The 20,535-nt window shown below is 36.3% G+C and overlaps 1 protein-coding gene across 1 annotated transcript; it reads left to right on the forward strand.

Annotated features, from left to right (window-relative positions):
• The first annotated feature begins 1,385 nt into the window (after positions 1 to 1,385).
• Positions 1,386 to 20,535, forward strand: LOC117932301 (metacaspase-1). Its single transcript, XM_034853485.1, has 5 exons — positions 1,386 to 1,837; positions 15,575 to 15,905; positions 16,804 to 16,924; positions 17,039 to 17,260; positions 20,233 to 20,535. Exons 1-5 carry the CDS (start codon positions 1,456 to 1,458, stop codon positions 20,290 to 20,292), a joined length of 1,116 nt encoding a protein of 371 aa, XP_034709376.1. The 5' UTR covers positions 1,386 to 1,455; the 3' UTR covers positions 20,293 to 20,535.

Genomic DNA, 20,535 nt, shown 5'->3' on the forward strand with positions numbered 1-20,535 from the left:
TTAAAAATAAATTAATTATTTTTATTTATTATTTAAAGTTATTTTTAACTTTAAGTCATACCATAAATTACTTTACCAAATATACTTAATGATTTAAATTAAGTTATTAAATCACTTTAAGTTAATAAGTTGGTTTACCAAACACCCACTTATACTCCTCTTAACTAGGGTTTAAGACTTTATTGAAAATGTTTTTTGAAGTTAAAACCAAACTCATGATTTTTAAAGGATAATATTGGTATTGTAAAAGTTTTATTAAACTCGAAAAAACATTTTATATAAGCCAAAATAAAGCTAGGTTTCATATTATTATTATTATTATTATTATTTTGTAAGTTAAATAAAATTAATTACACAATTCTAAAAGTTCTTATTTAATTTAAAAAAGAATTAAACTCAAAAGATGAGTAATATAGATAATAAAGGGATGTTTGATAAAACTTAATACTTATTATTTAACGATTTAAGTTGACTTTAAGTTAAATTATATTTAAATCATTAACTTAAAACTTATTACTTAATTTTTTACTTTAAGTATCAAGGTTGTTTGATAAAATTAAATTAAAACATATTTTAAAACATCAAATTGATATATTTATCCTCATAAATTATAATTAATGTAAAAAATGTTGAATAACAATTAAGGTGGTAGAATAGTAAAAAAGATAATAGAGTTAATTAGGGTAAATAACGATAAAAAAGTAAATTAAATATACAGAATTAAGAATAAATTAATTAGTTTTATTTATTACTTAAAATTATTTTAAAATTTTTAAGTTATACCATTAGGTTATTTTAACAAATATACTTAATTTATTTAATAATTTAAATTAAGTTATTAAGTCACTTTTAAATCAAAGTAGTTTACGAAAAATCCATTAATTGTAATTCCTTCCTCCATAAGTCTTATGAAAAATGACATTGTTTTATACACACTTTCTACTTGTCATCACCCCATCCCGCAGACAATTGCCCTAAAAGCTCTTCACCTATAGGTTATATACTAATTTTATAATTTGATGAAATTAATGTTAAATTTATGAAACCCATATATATATATATGATTGGAAATTTGGTATTAAATGATTGGATAGGAGGTTTCTGTCGTCTAGACTGCAAATTCGGAGGCTTCTTTTGACCTTGTATTTTCCGTCAAAGTCCCACCTCTCTTTTATGTTTTCTTACCACTTTTGGATAAAAGGAAAAAGAAAAAGAAAAAAAATTAAATTAAATAAATTAATGATGACGTAATACTTCAGAATTTTGATATAAATTTCATATTATATGTTTTTATTGATGAAAATATTGACGCGGTATCGTAACGTGTGAGTTGATAAAAAATAATATAATATTCGTCTAATTACATATAGCAAAAATAAGCTTTTCTTCTTCTTCCTCTCTCTGTCTCCCACTAATAGCATTTAAAATTTTCAATTTTGCCCCTCGCCGCCGGTAATGCCGCCGCCGCCCACGATGATGTTAGTGAACTGCGCCCACTGCCGCACCCCGTTGCAGCTGCCGGCGGGGGCGAGATCGATAAGGTGCGCGATATGCCAAGGCGTGACACAGATCGCCGACCCGCGCGCCGTTGCTCCTCCTCCTCGCGCGGATCACGCGCCGCCTCCGCAGCCGCAGCTGCCTGCTCTGTCACCGTACAACCACGCGCCTCCGGGGCCTCCGCCCTCGGCTCACGGCCGCAAGAAAGCTTTGATCTGCGGCATATCGTATCGGTATTCGAGGCACGAGCTCAAGGGTTGTATCAATGATGCCAAGTGTATGAAGTATCTTTTGATGAATAAGTTTCAGTTTCCTGAATCTTCAATTCTTATGCTTACTGGTACGCTTCATCGATTAATTAATCTCCAAATCTCCATCTTCATGTACATATGGTATGGATGTGTTTGATTTAGCCACTTAGGTTGTGTTTAATGTGACTGCTGTTCAATTTATGAAAATACTGTTTGCAATCACTTTAGAGTTTTGAAGATATTTCCAAGTCTGATTGATTTAGGATTTGATTTATCTTTTGTAGTTCTTTTTTTCCTGTGGAACGCTGAGAAGTTTACTGGTATAGTTTATATTTGACGTTGGGCTTTGATATAATATAATGCAATTTGGAACAAAAATGGGAAGGAGAACAATGAAGCCCAACATTTTCTAGGCAAATAAGACATGTAATAATGTAGCCCGACTTGATTGATTTTTTCTTTTTTCTTTTTTCTATTTTGTGCAGTATTGTTTGCTTTTACATGTGATTTTAAAACCTTTCTTTGAATGTATGGCTAAATCTCCATCTCTCTTTTAGGTTTGATTAGTTTTAGGTCATTCATCTTGTCATCAATCATATCTTGGATTATACTTTAATTGTCAATTCTTGTGTTGTAGTTTTAGGGGCGTGGAATGCTTAGAATTTTACTGGTATTGTGTCTATTTGATGTTTAGTTGATATGTGATAATGCAATTTGAAATAAGTTTTTGAAAAAAGAACAAAGAAAAAAAGAACAATGATAGGAAACCTGTAATGAAATTCAAATGGAGATCTCTGACTGCATAAAATATTTCAGCTTGAAGAGTAATATTTACTTAACTAGGAATCCGCCAACCTAAGCTCCTTCGACATTGTTCAACCATGAAATACTTTATCATTCGGTTTTCCATTAATGGTTGTCAATGATTTTTGAGATTGTTAGAAATGAAATATTTACATTACTAGATATAAAGAGTTTGTATGTGTGCACATGTGTCCACTGAATGAAGGAGATGAGTTAAGTGCTCTTTAAGGATTAAGTGATGATGATCATTCCTCTTAAAAGTGGTAGTATTATTTGTTGAGGAGATGTAATTCTTAGTTTTGCAGGGAATAATTTTTGGTAGTAATTGCTTGAACTTGTCTAAAGACAATTAAGGATTTATCTAATTTTACAATTGTGCTGGGAATTGGCTTATAATTAATTATATTTTATATTTTTTTCTATTGGATTCAAGTGTGGTATAGCAGGCATAATTACATCAGTAAACAATCTTTACTTAAAAATTAAAATAAACAGTTAAAAGTACACTAATGCCAGGATCTTGGTTCTGCTGGGATCTCACACTACATGGCGTTGTCTCCCTGTCTCTGTCATAAAGGAGCCTCCTTCCAGAAAGGAGATCTACAGATGCCCTTAGAGAGATGCCTATATATTCAATGGGAATAGAACCAAAATTGGAAAGAACATTGGAATTTAATTGAGGTTAGGACTGTAAATTGAACCACCTCAATTAGTAAAATTAAAAAGAAGAAAATTACACGTGTGAACAACTGCATGAGTTTATGTTGCTAGATAGAGAGGATACCAATTTATCAACAGAGCATGTCGCAGGGCTCGCTCTTTTTGTTGTTTGATTCAACACATATTATTGAATGTAAGTTGGAATGTAACCTTGTAGGGAAATAGAGTGGATGTTGATAAGAATTCCTTAGTATTTACATGTGACATGGAACTATAAATTGCCCTAGAACATAAGTTATCCAAAATCTGTTTCCCTTTTTAGTTCTTTATATAATAACTTATTTTAGTACATTTCACCAATAATATCACTTTTGGTTGCTTATGGTCATCTTTTATTATGTGTAGACATTAATTATTATTATTATTATTATTTGATAGATAAATGGTGGAACATATTAAAAAGCGCTAGTAAAAGATGCACAAGTGCACACAAAGTATACAAAAAAGGCCTAAAGGCTAGTGTTAGCCCTTGACATGGACCATTCAACACTAAGGCATCATGGGGTGGCACCTTGGCCTTATGAGTGACCTAGGACGGTAACAAGGTGGCACAAGGGCACAATGCCTTGTGCAAGGAGATGAAAGGGGAGTCATGGGCACAATGTCATGACTCGGGTGTGCTGACCAAGAAGAGGGCTTGGCTTGCACAAGGGTTGTTGTACATAGGCGGATCCAATAGCAACACAAGGAACAAGAAAGCAAGTTGCCTCGAAAGGGCTCCAACACTTGGCCGGGTGCATGGAGCCACGCACACAGGCTGCACGTAGGCCACGCGCACAGGAAGTGCACGGAACACGCACAAGCTGAGTGCACGGAACATGCACAAGCTGAGTGCATGGGATACGCACAAGCTAAGTGCATGAGCTGCGCACATGAGACGACTTAGATGAGTGATCCCAAAAAGAGAGCTTGGACAACACGTAAGTTATATATATGCATGGGCTGCAGCATGAGGAGAGAGACTCTTGATGCATGAGACTCCTAGTTAGAGTAGGAGATTGAGTCCTAATGCTTGAAGAAGACTCCTAATGCACGAGACTCCTAGTTCAGATGTGAAGCAGAGTCTTGATGCACAAGGAGATAAAGTCCCGAAGCAAGAAAACTTGAGAATGAGTAGGAGTCCTTATTTCCATTGTGATTATAATTGTAGTCTGAGAAAGACTCAGAGTCCTAGTGGGAATGGTCGGTGTCATGGCATATTAGGAAGAGTCCTAGTTGAACTAGGATGAGGAGTTCTAGTCCAATAAGGAGTGGGTGATAGCCACTCTATAAAAAAGGGATGGGAAAACCTCCTTGAGCACTTTTATATTCACATAATCATACAGAGGGATCTAGAGAGAGAGATCTTGAGAGAGCATGAGCTCGTCAATGCTATTGTGGGAGCCTTGCTAATCTATGTCTTGTATTCTTATTCGGGATAGTAATAAAATACAAGTTGGGGGTGGTGCCCTGTAAACTCGTGTGTGCTTGTGTGGGCTCTTTGATTTAATCTTGTGTGGGTTGTTGGAAGGCTGGCTTAGAGGGGTGGTTAAGCGCCTCACATACGTAAAAATTGGGTGCTAGATTTTGTGTGTGTGATAGCTAGCAAGAAAGAAAAGGGCAGAGCTAAAACTGACCACCCAAACATCATCCAATCCCACGCCCAACAAAACTGGACGGACCTGGCAAGAAATACCCAAAACCTACCACGCAAGAAACAATTAAAGCCTAGGATGGACAAGAAACCACTTAAGAGCCCTTCTGCAACCAAAAACCATAAACCAAGTTAGGGGTGAAGAAAGCGACCTCATAGAGAGAGAACTGAAACCCCATTGCTATCCCCCTTTTCCCCTGATAGAAAGAGGAGAGCAATTGTAATTCATTGAACATTCTAGCTTTCAAATTTCCCTCTCCAAACGAGTAGACAAGAATTTCCTACTTCCCCTTGAGACCTTAATCTCACATCCTTTTCTTAACTTTATTTTCCTCAAAAGGAAAGTAATTTCATTTTCAAATCCCACCACTAGCAACCCTAAAAAATTACAAAAATCGGCAAACTTACTGGGAAGACTCGCAGAGTAAGCTTCTCCCCCTCTAACAAGCAATAGGCCTCCATGACTTGCTCACCAACTCCTTACCTGAAGGACACTTCTCTCCACTCCCTGTAAGATCCAACATCCTTCCATCTTGGAGCATCATTTGAAGAGGTCGAGAACTATAAATTAGAGTCCCCAAGGGAGGCGTCACCCTTGCATGACATGCTGACCCAACATCGAAAGCGAGAGACCTAGCCAAAAAAAAAGGAGGTGAAGGGGAAGACCTACCTTTGAAGCCTATTGCTTGTGCCATCAAGGCTTCATCCATACTTGAAACCCACCCTATCGAACTTTAAATCGCCACCTTTAGAGGGGATTGGCGAAGAACTCCAAATAGGAAGCAAAATCGCCAACATTAGGGTTCCTCTGACGCCCTTCTTAGGCACTAAAAACTAGGGTTCCAAAAGACATGGGCCGACCTAGCTCCTACCCTCGCCTAGACTTAGGAAGCCCAACTTGGCTCCCTTTGGACAAACTTAAAGAAGAGGTTTTGGGCAGGCCCTAGAAGAAACATGGGCTCCCTTCACCAGCATCCAATTCATTTAAAGCCTTATGGCCCAATGACCTGCAAGGAGGCCTAAGAAGCTCCCCGTCTAAGTTGTTTCCTGACTTTGACTACACACGCTTCTCCATATCTTTCACTAAGAGACCAGGCACAACCCTTAAGGCCTGCTACTCAGTCATCTCTTTCTGCATGACATCTACAACACATCTCCCTTCTTTCACCTCCACTTTCCTAACCGCATGTGAGCTTCCTTCTCTAACTCTAGACTTTTGCAACTCCTCTTTGAAACCATCATTGACAACCATGGCGGAACTTCCCACCACAAACGGATGACAAAAATATTGTCTCTGTCCACAATCTTTAACTGATTAGGCACCTTTTTTCCACTAGATTTAACGAGTAATCTAGCCCATTTCAGGTGATGCCTCTCCTCTGCCTCTACATCCATCATCATAAGACCTCCTCAGGCATCACCCATCCTTTAAAGAACTCTTTTCCCATAGATGCATTGGTAGACCCAACACCCTCACCCACACTTCACTGATGCAGGCACCTTCTTTGAAGCAACCAAGATCCGACTTCCATCAATCCTGCTGCAATCTTCTTCCCTTAAACATACTAGACCCCAAAACAAAACCCTTTTGACCTCAGAACATTTTCAAACTCAAATAAAATGAGATTGCCTCCCAAAAAAAGTAGATTCAAATCCCCTTTCAAAATGTTGAGCCCACAAATTTAGTGCATCCAAAGTTGGCAACCGGTTTGAAGAACCATCCCACCTCCCCACTAGACACTTCTTAAGAAACCCCAAGTTACTTAATACCTCTCTTGACTCACTCTCAACCCACACTTCATTGCCCAACTCCCTCTTGCCTCAGTTCGACACATCTACAAAAGAAGCTTCCTTAAACAGATTATCACCTCTCTTTTCCTCCCGATGCCTAACCTGCTCCTTTGACTCCTCCAAAGGCCTAGACACAGGGACTACCCCAATTCCTAAGATTTGAGGTAAGAATCTTCCAACCCCTTAGGGAGCCTTTCCTTCTAGAAAAACTAAGGAAAACCTTTTTTCCTTTATGCATACAACTGAACACAACCGAAACCTTCCAGCTTTGTTGCTGCACAACTCCAACTTGTAGCCCCTTCCCCCTTCATTCCACACCTTTCTGAAGGCTCTCTGAACTTCCCTTCACAACAATCTTCCACCCCCTCAAACTTAGCATGATAAGGAACTTCTTAATTAGCTTAGACTGATGTATCATCAAACAAATTTCTTCCCTGATGAATAGAATATTTTGGTGAAGAAAAGGTAGAACAGAGGGAACAAACCGTATGTCCTAAAAGACTCTCAATTAGAAAGGACAAGCCATGTAGGAATACCAAAATCACCAGCTTTTTAAAAACCTCCAACCTCCAACCCCAATGCACACAAAGATAAAGGTACAAGAACCACTTCTTCAAGTTTATCAATGGGAATCATTGAAAGTATGTTTGTTCCTCTCCTTCCATCAAAACTATTGACTTCAATGAGCTCCAGATGAAGAATAAGAGTTCTCCTTGTCCATATAAAGTCCACTATATTTAAACAAAATAACATTGGATGGTTTCAACTACCAAGTCATCCCATGTTGTTTCCCGAATATGTCTATGTTTTTATTTTCTTTATAGGTATCAAAGGTCCAGCTTTGGTTGAAACTTGTTTGCACCCAAGTGAGATTGCATGCTCGTGAAGAGACTAGTTCAAAAAGGCAAAAATTTCTCCTTGTGAAGTAGAATTTCTACAATGGTCATTGTAGAGTTTATGTCTTCAATTTATCACCATTGAGGGAAAAGGTTAGAAGTTTTTGGAGGAGCTTATCTGAGCCCCCTACGCATAAACATCCCCTACCAGTATTGAGAAAGCCTGAATCCACTGAATGAATAATGTCAAAGAAACCATATCAGTATCTTCAAAACCTTTTTAATATGATAACTTTATGAAATAGACTTTCTATAAAGACAAGTTGAGACATTGACTTGACAGTTGGTCAATGCATTAGTAACCCACTGGTTAACAACACTCTCCCAATGGTAGACAATGTGTCTAGTTATGGGATTGTCATGGAGAGTCCTTTCTCCATCCTACAACACTATACCTTACCCAACAAACTGGCTAACCAACATTGGAAGGAGAATATTAAGTGTAGTTTTCTCAAATGTATGAGTGTTTAAGGCCAAAAATTTATCGATTAGCTTAACACCACTAAGCGCATCTTTGAATATCATGAGATACTTGATGATAAGAAGATCAAGCTTGTTATTTGGTTAAAAGGAAAAGTTTTGGCATAGCACGGATAAATATGTACCACGAGAGAGTTTAGAGATATGCCTAGAAATTTGGATTGAAAAAATAAAGAAAAATGAAAAAAAAAAATTGCCTTTTAATTATTATGGTCACACAATGAATCAACGTTTTGAATGATCTAAAGCAAAGAGGTTGTTAGATAGTGTATAGTTATTTAGGTTATTTACTTTTCCTTTTCCTTTTCTTTCCTTATTGTATTGTGGGTCCCACTAACATGTATATATATACCCAAGTCCAATGTGTATTCTTTATAGTTTTTCAATAACAATAATTAGGGATTCTCCCTTTTCTCTCTTTTCACAGAGGTTAGTGTTGAAAATTACACTGAAGAATTCAATCAATTAATTACATGAAATGATTTGTTTGGAGAGCAAGGAATTGATAGTGCACTCTATTACTGGTTCGAGACTAGTATACAACAGGCCCTAAACTTATATTTGTTTTAGTCCCTTTGGAATACCTCCTAGAGATTTTTGGTGGTAGTGGAATAACAAAACAAGAGCACTTCACAAGTCACATGCAGACAGTAGTCCCTTAATAATGCAAGCCACTTTTAAGATGAGATGACCCTTATGGTTGCATGAAATAGTGCCATGAAGGCTGGAAGCCTGGAATACAATAGCAACATGCGTTAAGAACTAGAAAGTAAGCTTCCAACACTAAAATTCACCAAAAGGCTAAACTCTATGAAGATTTTGAAAGGAAGTAGTGTGGAAAGGTAGGGCATAAGTTAATGGGTTGTCTAAAAATGATAAGTGGTCATATCGATAAAGAAAAACAACATTTAGTAAAGGGGCATGACAAAAAATATAACTTTGACCTTGAGAGTGAAATAAGTTTGATAACTCTTTTATATTATGATACAAGCAAATTCTTTATGATGTGTAAATCCTTGTTGCTTCTGATACATAAGAAAGAAGAACTAGTTTATGGGAAAAATTATGAGGGAGATCCTATTTATGATGCTTATCCCAAGGAGGATGATGACGATATCTTACATGGTGACAAGGGTGAGTCTATAGTTGCACAGATGAGTTTGTTAAGCCCAAAGTATCATAACAAAAAAGATTGGCATACCATACTACTTGCAATTGGACTTGAGAGTGCAATTTGATTATTGATAGTGGAATTTTATGGTAGTATGATTTCTCAAAATGTAGTAGACAAGTTTAGGTTGAATCCTGATAAACATCATAAGTCATACAAGGTATCATGGTCTTGTAAAAAACATATGAGCTATTAGTTAGTAAATGATTCTTATTCCTTTATGAGGTGTTAGTAAATGATGATTAGTTTCTTTATTTATTGATGCTTAACCTGCTAATAAGGGTCAGTGAGATGTGTTGGCTGTAGTTCCATGCCATCTCTCATTTGGCGAGTTGTGGCAGTATGACAATAAGATGATGACATGATAGTTGGATAAATTCTTACACATTCCATAAAGGTAAGAACATTATTTTAGTGTCATCTAAAGAGGAAATTAAGCCTGTTTTGTAAAAAAAGGAGGGTATTAATTTATTATCACTGACAAAATTTGTGAACAATATAAAAGTTGAGAACATGATTGATTATATTTGTCTTCTTCATAATGAAGTGAAGAGGCATTGAGATTAGTCATGTAGAAGTATGAAGCTTTTGCTGATAAATACAGAAAAACATTGGTGTTTGATTTTGGTCATTTTATTTGGGATGTGTTGAAAAAGAATAGAAATCCAGCTGGTGCATACAACAAGTGGAGCCTCAGGAACATTTGTCCTTTAAGATTCTTGAAAGGTGTATGATGTGGTGATCCAGGCAGAGGTGTAAAAGTGACAAGCCTACAATATTGCATCCTAGCAATTTTATATTTTCAACTAATTTAAAGATTGATTGACCAAGGAATTCTAGGGTACCTGATTCTATTATGCCTTTTCCAGTTCTTATCACACAAATTTGCTATCAAACATGATAAATATCTTATCTTGTTAGCTGTTACATAACTCATTGTGTTTGGATGGTTTTACAGACACTCTATCTTTTGCCACAAAATTTGACAATTTCAATTTTGTGTACTAGCAAGAAAACAATCAAATTAGAATGCTATACAGGTCCTGTCTAAATTGCTAAAGCAAAGAAGCTTTAAGAACAGGAAAGATAGTAGGATGATAAATGGGGAATTATGAACTATGTTATTACACTTGGCCACTAATTTAACCTACTGTAATCCATAAGTACCTTGGATGTAGAGATAAATATTAGCAACCTACAAATATGGAAAAACCATTGGTTAAAAGAGGAGAGCCTCATGGCCATTCAGCCTCAATTTTATTTTATTTTTATTTATTTATTTGATAGGCTACTCAGTCTGAAAAATTGTGATGAAGCCTACAAGACAAAGAAGAGGACACGGGCATGCATAAATTCTACAAAATATAGAGAATAGAAGAATTATAAGATAAAGGTTCCTTTGACAAACCTAATTCTCTGATCCATGATTGTAAGAATTCTACAACTTACAGTGTTTATTATAAGAAGATGGCGGCTTGGTCATCATTTTTTCAGAACAGCCATTTTTTTTTTTTAAGTTTGACTTTATCATTAATTTATTGCATTGTTCGTTTATATACCTTATGAGATTGAAATCACTTCAAGAGTTCCACGCCTAGACTTTAGAGATTATGATGTGAGCCAGGTTTTGAGGTTGTTAATTGCCATTGTCAGGTTGACCTTTAAAATGCTAGACAAATGGAATTTGACAGATATTTAGAGTGGAATGTCGCAGTAAGAAAGAATTTGGCTCTTTATCAAGTGGGTTTTCTAGGATTTTAAAGAAAGATTGGGGGCCTTAGTTTTGAAGGAGATGGTTGCTAGAGAGCAAGCAAGGTTGGATTTTCGAAATGGGTTTTTTTGGAAGAAATGAGCTAGAGGCAGAAATCAAGGGAAGTTTGGCTAAAAGAGGGTGATAGAAATACCAGGTTTTTTCATAAAATGACAAATGCAAACAGAAGAAGGAGCACTTTGGGTAAGATAAAAATTAATGGGGTTTGTCTTACAAAAGAGACTGAGATTAAGGAGGGGATTGTTCGGGCTTTTCAAAACCTCTTGTCAGAGCTAGAGATGTGGCACCTTAGCATAAAAGGGTATGAATTTTGGCAGGTTAAATAGGCAAGATGCAACAAAGCTAGAGGATCCTTTTGTAGAGAATGAGGTGTTCAATGCCCTTTTAGATCTGAATAGGGACAAAGCTCTAGGGTCAAACGGTTTCTCAATGACATTTTGGAAGTTTAGTTGGGACTTTGTGAAGGAAGAGGTGATGGGCTTTTTTAGTAACCTCCATATGCAAGGAAGATTTGTTAAAAGTATCAATTCAACTTTCTTAGTTTTGGTTCCTAAAAATGAGGGAGTATAGGATCTTAAAGATTTTAGGCCTATAAGTTTCGTGAGTAGCCTTTATAATTTATTAGCTAAAGCATTGGTGAATAGACTTAAAAAGGTGGTGGGAAAAGTGGTTTCCAAATTCCATAATGCTTTGGTAGAGTGGAGGCAAATTTTAGATGCGGTGCTTATATCCAATGAGACGATTGACTCAATGTTAAAAAGCAACAATTTTGGAGTGTTGTGTAAGTTTGACATAGAGAAGGCATATGATCATGTTTGTTAGGATTTTTTGCTTTTAGTTTTGGAGAAAATAGGGTTTGGTCAGAAGTGGATTTGTTGGATTAGATGGTGCATCTCAACATCAAGTTTCTCGATTCTAATGGATGGAACCTCATTAGGTTTTTTTAAAACCTTTAGAGGTCTGAGACAAGGGAATCACTTTCACCGTATTTGTTTGTGCTAGCCATGGAGGCACTCAACTGTCCACTAAGGAGGGTGGTTGTTTATCAAGTTTTAAGGTGAATGGTCGAGTTAGAGAGGGATTGTAGGTCTCCCACATGTTGTTTGTTGATGATACCTTGGTGTTTTGTGAGGCCTCTCAAAACTGACCAACCCATTTAAGTTGGTTACTCATGTGGTTTGAGGTCATTTCAGGCTTGAAAATTAATCTTAGCAAGAGCAAGCTTATCCCAGTGAGGAGGGTGGAGAACTTGAATAAGTTGGCCTATGAAGTGAGTTGTAAAGTGGGTGAGCTTCCTTCCACTTATTTGGGGCTTCCGTTAGGTGCCTTTCATAACTCTTTGGCGACTTGGGATGGGATGGAAGAGCAATTCTGTAAAAATTGGCAATGTGGGAAAGACAGTACATTTCCAAGGGGGGGAGTCTCACTCTCATTTGGAGCATCTTATCTAGTTTCCCTATCTATTTCATGTCATTATTCTAGATGTCGAGGTTAGTGAGGTTGAGATTGGAACAATTCAAAGGGACTTCCATTTAGGTGGTGGTTCTTTAGAAAGAAAACCTCATTTAGTGAACTGGACTACTGTTTGTTCAAATAAGAGTAAAAGGGGGCTTGGGAGTTAAGCATCTCCCTTTTCTTAACAAGGCCCTTCTTTGTAAATGGAATCGACATTTTGCTAAGGAAATGGAGGCTTTCGGAAGGCAAATAGTTTGTGGGAAATATGGGGAGGATGAAAGGGGTTGGTCTTTGAAGAAAGTGAGAGATGTGTAAGAGGTTGATTTATGAAAGGCCATAAGGAGATTGGAGGAGTTCATTAACAGTAGTCTCCTTTTCTATTGGCAATGGGTAGAGAGTAAAATTTTTGAAGGATATTTAGTGTAGGGAAGAACCTATAAGAGTTGTTTTTCCTTATTTGCCATAGCAAGCTCAAAAGAGGCATGGGTAGCGAATTTATGGACTCAATTAGGTGAGAGGGTTGTTTAGTCCCCTAGCTTCTCTAGGCATCTTAATGATTAGGAGATTGAGGGAATGAAGCATTTCTTGTCAAGGCTGCAAGATAAAGTGGTTATTGGAGACAAGAAGGATAACATTATTTGGTTGGAGACAAAAGATGGAGCTTCCTCTATTAAGTCTCTTCACACTATTCTAGAGCATGGGAGATCAGTATCTTTTCTAGTTGGGGTTGTTTGGAATGTGTGGGTTCCTCCTAAGCGTGTTTTTTTGCTTATGAGGCACCTTGGGGAAAAAAATTGACTCTAAATCAACTTCAAAGGAGAGGATGACAATTGGCTAATATATGTTTTCTTTGTTACTTATAAATATATATATTTTTTTTGATAAGTAAAGAGAAGTATATTAAAGTGAAAGAGGAAACACCAAACTAGTGTCCTCTAGGTATACAAAGAGTATACAAAAGCAGCCCCTCGACTCAAAACCAAGGAAGCGAGCCGTAACCCCTACCTATAATATATATATATATGTCTTCTTTGTCATATCAAAGAGGAATCAATCGAGGCATGAATGTTGTGGAAGCTTTTGTTCTCCTTTTTTGATGTTCCTTGGGTGTTGTCCTCTTCTATTAAAAAGACTCTACTAAGGTAAAGAGGCTCCTTTATTGGAAGGAAATGGAAAAAAGTGTTGGGAACAGCCAGGATGGCAATGGGCGAGTTTGGGACAAGGCACCCCTATCCCATTCTTGTCCCAGTTATATAATCCTTACCCATCCCTATCCAAAACCCGGGATCGGGCATGTTGATGAGTACCCATCCTCGTTTACAGAAAAAAAAAAAAAATGATAAACTCATCCCTACATTGTCTCAACTCGAATGTGTATTTATGTTTGGATGGGGAGGTTGATTTTTCCAAAACCAACAACATTACATCAATCCAGAAAAATCCCCAATGAACAAATTCACAATCCTCATGCCTCTCATACACTTTTCTAAAAAAAGCAAAGAATACCAAGAAAATTTTTAGAGACCATAATGGCCTTCAGAAAGAAAATGTTGGAAAAAAAAAATGAATAGGTCTGTGACTTGAGACGGATTCACGCTTGGAACAACACAGGATGAAAGTTTATTCATCAAACCAAATCTCAAATTAGAAAGAAAAAAAAAACAAAATTTCCACAAAAATCAAATATCTCTACACAATCCGATTAGACAAAACCCTAAAATATGACTAAGGTTAAAAACCAAATCAAAACCCAAACCTTTAGAAGAGAAGAGGGCTTGAAAAGGAGGCTTTGAAGGCTTTGGCTCTTGATGAATATCGAAGTTGTCGCGATCGCAATGGAGCCAATTGCCATTGTGATCCCACTTCTATTTGAAGAAGAGAAAAAGGTTTCTCCTTGAACGGTTCTTGATTTTGTTGCTATTCTTGGATTCATACTTGGAGATGGATTTCTAAAGTTTGAAGTTTGAAAGAGGCAATATGCAGAGATGATAGGCAAGCAATGAGAGGAGAGCAGCTATTGTTATAGGGCAAATGTGAAAAAAGTAACTATTTAAATAAGGAGTTGTTTGGTATTTTAAGATACTTCAAGGCTAAATTTGCAACTTGGCAGGGCCGGCAGAGCAAGGTACCAACCTATCCCTGCCTCGAACTTGATTCGGGTTTTGAGAATTTTCCCAAACTGTCCCATTCCCAATTGTTACCTTCTCATACCTGTCTCAATAGGGGCAGGGCGGGTTACCCGGATAACCTACAAAACTATCATCCCTAGGAGCAGCACCTTTGTGCCTTTTTGGACAATGTGGAAGGAGAGAAATAGAAGATCTTTTGATACTAAGGAGCTTTTGGACTAAGGACTAAAAACCAGGTCTTTTTGTAACTTGATGTATTAAACCAAGTTGCATAGGTGAAGGACCATTATACTTATCCAACTTCATTGGTTGGTTGGGTTCTCATTGAGGGAGGGAGTATTTTTTGTTTCCCTTGTCCTTTTTTGGCGCCTTTTGGTGACTGTTGTATAGGTCCTGTGTACTATGGTGTGCCTCTTTGGCGCTTTATCAAATATGATTTGCATTTACCTATCAAAAAAAAAAATAGCATAGATTTAGAGTGCCAATAGTCATGTTAATATATTCTTGTATTTTGTGTTAGGGGGTTACTATTGGGTGGAAATGGTAATGAAATGGAAGGCTCATAAATGAGTTCCAAGGGTTGACTAAGTTGCAATTGGGTGACATAAGTTGATTTTTTTTTAGGCCACACCTTGATAAAATGAACTGAGTAATAAAAGGAGGTTTCTTTTATTACAGCAATTGGAGACCACCAGAAACCAACATCTTTGATTCTGTGCTGTAAGGGGGTTTCTTTTATCACTTACATAGTGAATAAAATGCTAAACCATTTTCTTGGAAATTGAAATTGTGAGCTTACAAATTTTCTTATTAAAATTTAGTTGCTATCAAGCTTTTATAAATGAATTTCATTTCAACCTTTTGACTGTGTTTGCTTCTTTTCAATAGAAGTTTTGGAATACCCTTTGCCTTGTGCTTGTTTCCATATTTGTCTAAGGTGTCAGGAGTTAATCCTTTTCTTAAATTTAAACTGCAGAAGAGGAAACTGACCCCTATAGAATTCCAAATAAACAAAACTTGAGGATGGCGTTATATTGGCTTGTGCAAGGCTGTCAACCGGGTGACTCCCTGCTGTTTCACTATTCTGGCCATGGTTCACGACAAAGAAATTATAATGGTGATGAAGTTGATGGATATGATGAAACTTTATGTCCTCTGGATTTTGAAACTCAAGGTATGATTGTTGACGATGAGATCAATGCCACAATTGTCAGACCTCTTCCTCATGGGGTTAAGCTTCATGCAATAATAGATGCCTGCCATAGTGGCACCATTTTGGATTTACCATTCCTTTGCAGAATGAGCAGGTTAGTTTCATGTACCCTTGTTTTAAAATCTAATATTTGTTTTATTATTACTTGGTGAGTAAAGAATTGTATATGGATGCACCTAGAACCTGCATGATATCCAAGCATGTGATGAGATGAATTCCTATTTGTCCTAAAAGAATCCTGAGGATCCACTGTCCTGCAATCTTTCCTTCACATATTCTTACGAACTTTTCAAATTCTTTAATAAAATTGCATGACTTGGCTTACTCTTTCATCATGAACTCTGATTTTGTCCTTTAGAATGCAATATTTTGTCATTTTTCATGAATACAATAAATATACGATATTTTGAAATATTAACATAATCCTATTTAAAATTTTTGGTCTACTAAAATATTCACTTTACTTATTTAGTTTCCATTTGGATACACCCTTTGTTTTTTGTTTTTAAAATCAGAAATTTCAATATAAACATAGAATATCTTGTACAAAAGGTATAAATTACCTTATATCTTTAAAATCACTTTCAGCAATTTTAAAATTTGAGGTAGTAAAATTTTTTTGATGCCTCAATTCTTTTAAATAGTTTTTAAAGTCATTATTTTTTTAATGTAAGTCTCTAAAATTCTTGTATCTTATCTAAAAGTTACTACTGTTTTCTGATTTTAAAACAAAAACAGAAAGTATATCCAAACGAACACTTACTTTTTTTGTTTTAATCTTCAGAATGACATAACTTGCTTTTCTTCATCCATGCACCCAAATGCTGGTCTCATTTATTGTTCCAATCCTGATATGTTCCCAAATTATGCATAGATTTTCTTCTAGAACTTCTTTACTACGGGCTTAGTAACTTTTGACCAGGTCCAAATTGTTCCTCACCCCAAATAGTTTTCCTGTCACTACTGTTTTACATATTTTTCCTTTGGAACAGGAGTGGACAGTATATATGGGAGGACCATCGCCCTCAATCAGGTGTATGGAAAGGAACAAATGGTGGAGAAGTCATTTCCTTTAGTGGTTGTGATGATGATCAAACATCTGCTGATACATCTGTAAGTTTCGGAATGACTGATTAGACATAGTGCTTATATATCTTATTTTCCCAATTGTTTCAAGACCTCAGACCAAAAAGCTAAATATGTGTATACTGATTTCTTTGGGAACAGGCATTATCACAAATTACATCAACTGGTGCTATGACTTTCTGTTTCATCCAAGCAATTGAGCAGGGGCACGCAGCTACATATGGAAGCGTCCTAAATGCAATGCGCTCTGCCATCCGAAGTGCAGGAAATGGCGTTGGTGGTGGTGGTGGTGGTGGTGGTGCTGTGACATCTCTCATTTCGATGCTTTTGACTGGAGGCAGTGTCAGCGGTGGCTTGAGACAGGTATTGGTTCTTATGGTGATTACATTATTGTCATCCTTTGTGATCTGGCTCATCAATTGATGTTAGGACACATATAAAAGGGTTAAAATCATCTCAGGATCCCCAGATTTACAGTTCCTTCAGCCCTTTTGATAGAGAACCATGCTGATCTTTTCACTAGGAAAAATGAACATAAAATAAAATAAAATATGGATTAAAAAAAAAAACCTTGTTCTTAGTGTAAAATGGGTAACTGGGGATTACCCAGCTTGAGATAAGGGGTGCTGGATATGGATTGCTTACACATCATTTATGCTGAAAATGACCAGAAAGGTCTAAATCATGTCTAATACGCCATTATCTTATTTCCTTCACTTATTGTTGTTTGAGAGAATTTGTTAAGTTGACTTGATGAAACTAAAATGCTTTGATAGAGGTGGCATCAATTGATGACAATGTGAGGGATATTCATCCTGTATATGATAGGAAATATTATTGAAAAGATTCTTTGAAGACTTACAAGAAAAGGGGAAGGTCAGTTCCAATGCACAAGCATTAATTTGGGGCACCAATGATGACTTAAGTTCTTCTTGAGGCTTACTGTAGTTAGTTTAAGTTGAATCTTTTGTTAAGTTTCTATTCTAGGTAGTGGTTTACCTTCTTATTGAGTTTCTATTTCTTGTAATCTTCTTGTTATAGTAGAAAAGTTCTTATTTCTTCTAGTTCCGAAATAACATTCCTTTATTTAATTCTATTCAGATAAGGAATTATGAAAGTAGTCCTGTTAGGGAAGAGAGGCATAAGGGCCTACACATACCTTATATAGTCTTTCAAAGGATATGACCAAACTTTTAATAAAAGTTCTCACCATCTATTATACTTCCATTGAATTTGTGATTGCTTCTTTCTAGGTATGATTACTTAGGAACCTTGGCGTGATTGCCAAGGATATCTTTTCTTCTTTTCATCCATCTTTAGCCCTTTCATTTCAACTCAAGAAGCTTTGTAGTGCTTGAATTCTAAGTTTCCTGCATCAATAGGCATGATTGGACCTCCTAATGAAGTACTTTTGTGAAAAGTACTGCCCATAAGATGCTTCTATTGGGCTTTGGGAGATACTGTGCTTCAGACTAGGTTTCATTTGGTATTAGTTAAATTGGAATTGGTGCTATAACTAGGTTCCTATCACAGCTTAAATATAGATTAGCATTGCTAAAATTCAAGAAGGGTATTGAAAATTTAAAAAAATTAAGAACACAGTTAAAAATGTTGGATTCAGACCATGTTTCATTTCAATATTGGTCAGCTTGGCATCAATAGTACAATCGGGTTTTAGGTAAAATGAAAGATATGCAAAGAGTAGAATAAAATAAAATCCCACAAAAAATGTCATACAAAAACCATAAAAATTAAGACCACAGTGAACTTGAAGAATACCTATAACACTACATATATTACACGCAATCTGTTCTAAAATGTCATGCTGCTATTGTAGCTTATGATCCTACTAGACAATATGGATATGATACGTCCAATACTATCCAACAAAGAAATTCTCTTTATGTTGAAAAACTTGAATGATCTACCTTGTATTAAAGATCCATGGGAAGCTGTCTACATTTACTATTCCTAATAAAAACTGAAACTCCAAAAATAGAGAACAATAAAAAAGGCTTTTTCATCAGAAGTTCAGTAAAGGGATTTCCTGATGCGTCCAATGATCTACATATAACAAAAAGTCCTGTGGAATCTACATTTACCATCATTTCCTGAATTCTTTCAAGACTAATGAATTAGATGCACTTCAATGTTTATAATTTTTCAACAAATCATCAACAAGCTAATGTTAAGTACAAAGTCTTTCTATGTCATCTCTAAATGAGAAGATCTCAAAAGACAAATAAATGAAGAAAAATTCATGATAGCATTCTTCAAAGAATAAATGCGGAAACTATTTTTTTTCCCATCAGAGTCCTAGCTTTGGATCTTCATGGAATCTGGATAATCAGAAAAATTTAGGCCACAGAGGACTTCTTTGTTGATCAGAGCTGCACTTGCTTGTGAAATTAGACAGAGAAGGAAACGAAGAGGGCCTTTTAAGGTTTTAAAAAATTCTGTGTGCATATTGTAATAGGGACATAATTATTGTGATGGGTGTTCAACCATCATGATGAACCACAAAACAGTTCTGTTCTGTGGGAGAGTCAATGCTGACTCTGGTGTCCTCTTATCCTCAATTGAAACTAATCCTGTTGGTTTGGGCAGATATTCTGAACTATAATTGGCAAGCATTTGGGTTAGGACTCTTCTTTGATTGCAATGGATGGAGTAATAGGAATAACATGTTTTCCTGGAAAAATCTTCATTTGAGAAGTTTTTCAGGCATATATTCTGTTGAGAGAAACCCTTAAAGTGCTCTAACATCCAGTGCAAAAGAAATTGAACTCAAGTTTCAAGCTTTGCCCAAAAAGAAAAATGCACTTCTCCAGACCCATTTTGTGTTGGTGTGGTAAGAAAGCAGCTTTGAGTGGCTAAAACACTCCTAAAATTGCTTTTTTGATGCCCAAAATACTAGGCATTTAGCTGCAAACATTAAACGAGGTCTGAGTACAAAGGAGTAATTTGCTTGGAGTTGAAAGTATCTAAAGAACAAGGGGCCAAAAATAGGTGGTTACATGTCTGCCAAGGATTTAAATGAGGATATGGTGTTTCCTTGATCATTGGATGCTAATAAGGAGGGGTGGGGGGTTATGGGTTTTGGTTGTTTTTGACCAGTAAGGTGACCTCCAGAATTATTTGGGATATGCAAAAACATTTTTCATGTCCAAGACTTAAGGACAGGAGTGTGTATAGTACCATAGTTTTTTATGACAAGCTCATGGAATCTGCACGAGCAGATTCAAATTTCTTTGTAGTTTTGAAATTTTGTTCATAAAAGCAAGAGTTAATGATCGTGAACTTAAATGTTCTTCTGTTTATTTGTTTGGTAACAGGAGCCACAATTGACAGCCTGCCAGCCATTTGATGTGTATACAAAACCATTCTCCCTATGATTATTCATGTGTGTGTAGCGGTTGAATAAAGTCGAACAGAGATTATACTGTGAGATGACTTTCTTCTTTGTTTTCATTACTTATTTATAGCTTGGTGAACTTGATCAAATTGTAAATGGTGGTGGCACAAGATTTGGATCAGTTACTCCCATAATATTGTACATGGCTTCTTGAATTCTCACATTTTTCCATTTTGTAGTTGTTCTTCTCTTTGAAAATATAATAGAAACTAGATTCAGACAA

The sequence above is a fragment of the Vitis riparia genome, chromosome 15 (genome assembly GCF_004353265.1).
Source record: "Vitis riparia cultivar Riparia Gloire de Montpellier isolate 1030 chromosome 15, EGFV_Vit.rip_1.0, whole genome shotgun sequence".
NCBI lineage: Eukaryota > Viridiplantae > Streptophyta > Magnoliopsida > Vitales > Vitaceae > Vitis > Vitis riparia.

What these genes read in the sequence shown, in the direction of transcription:
- LOC117932301 (XM_034853485.1), top strand. Translation starts at nt 1,456, where the DNA reads ATGCCGCCGCCGCCCACGATGATGTTAGTGAACTGCGCCCACTGCCGC. An exon ending in TTCAATTCTTATGCTTACTG is followed by an intron (nt 1,838 to 15,574) that starts GTACGCTTCATC and finishes TTTAAACTGCAG; the next exon opens with AAGAGGAAACTGACCCCTAT. An exon ending in AAACATCTGCTGATACATCT is followed by an intron (nt 16,925 to 17,038) that starts GTAAGTTTCGGA and finishes CTTTGGGAACAG; the next exon opens with GCATTATCACAAATTACATC.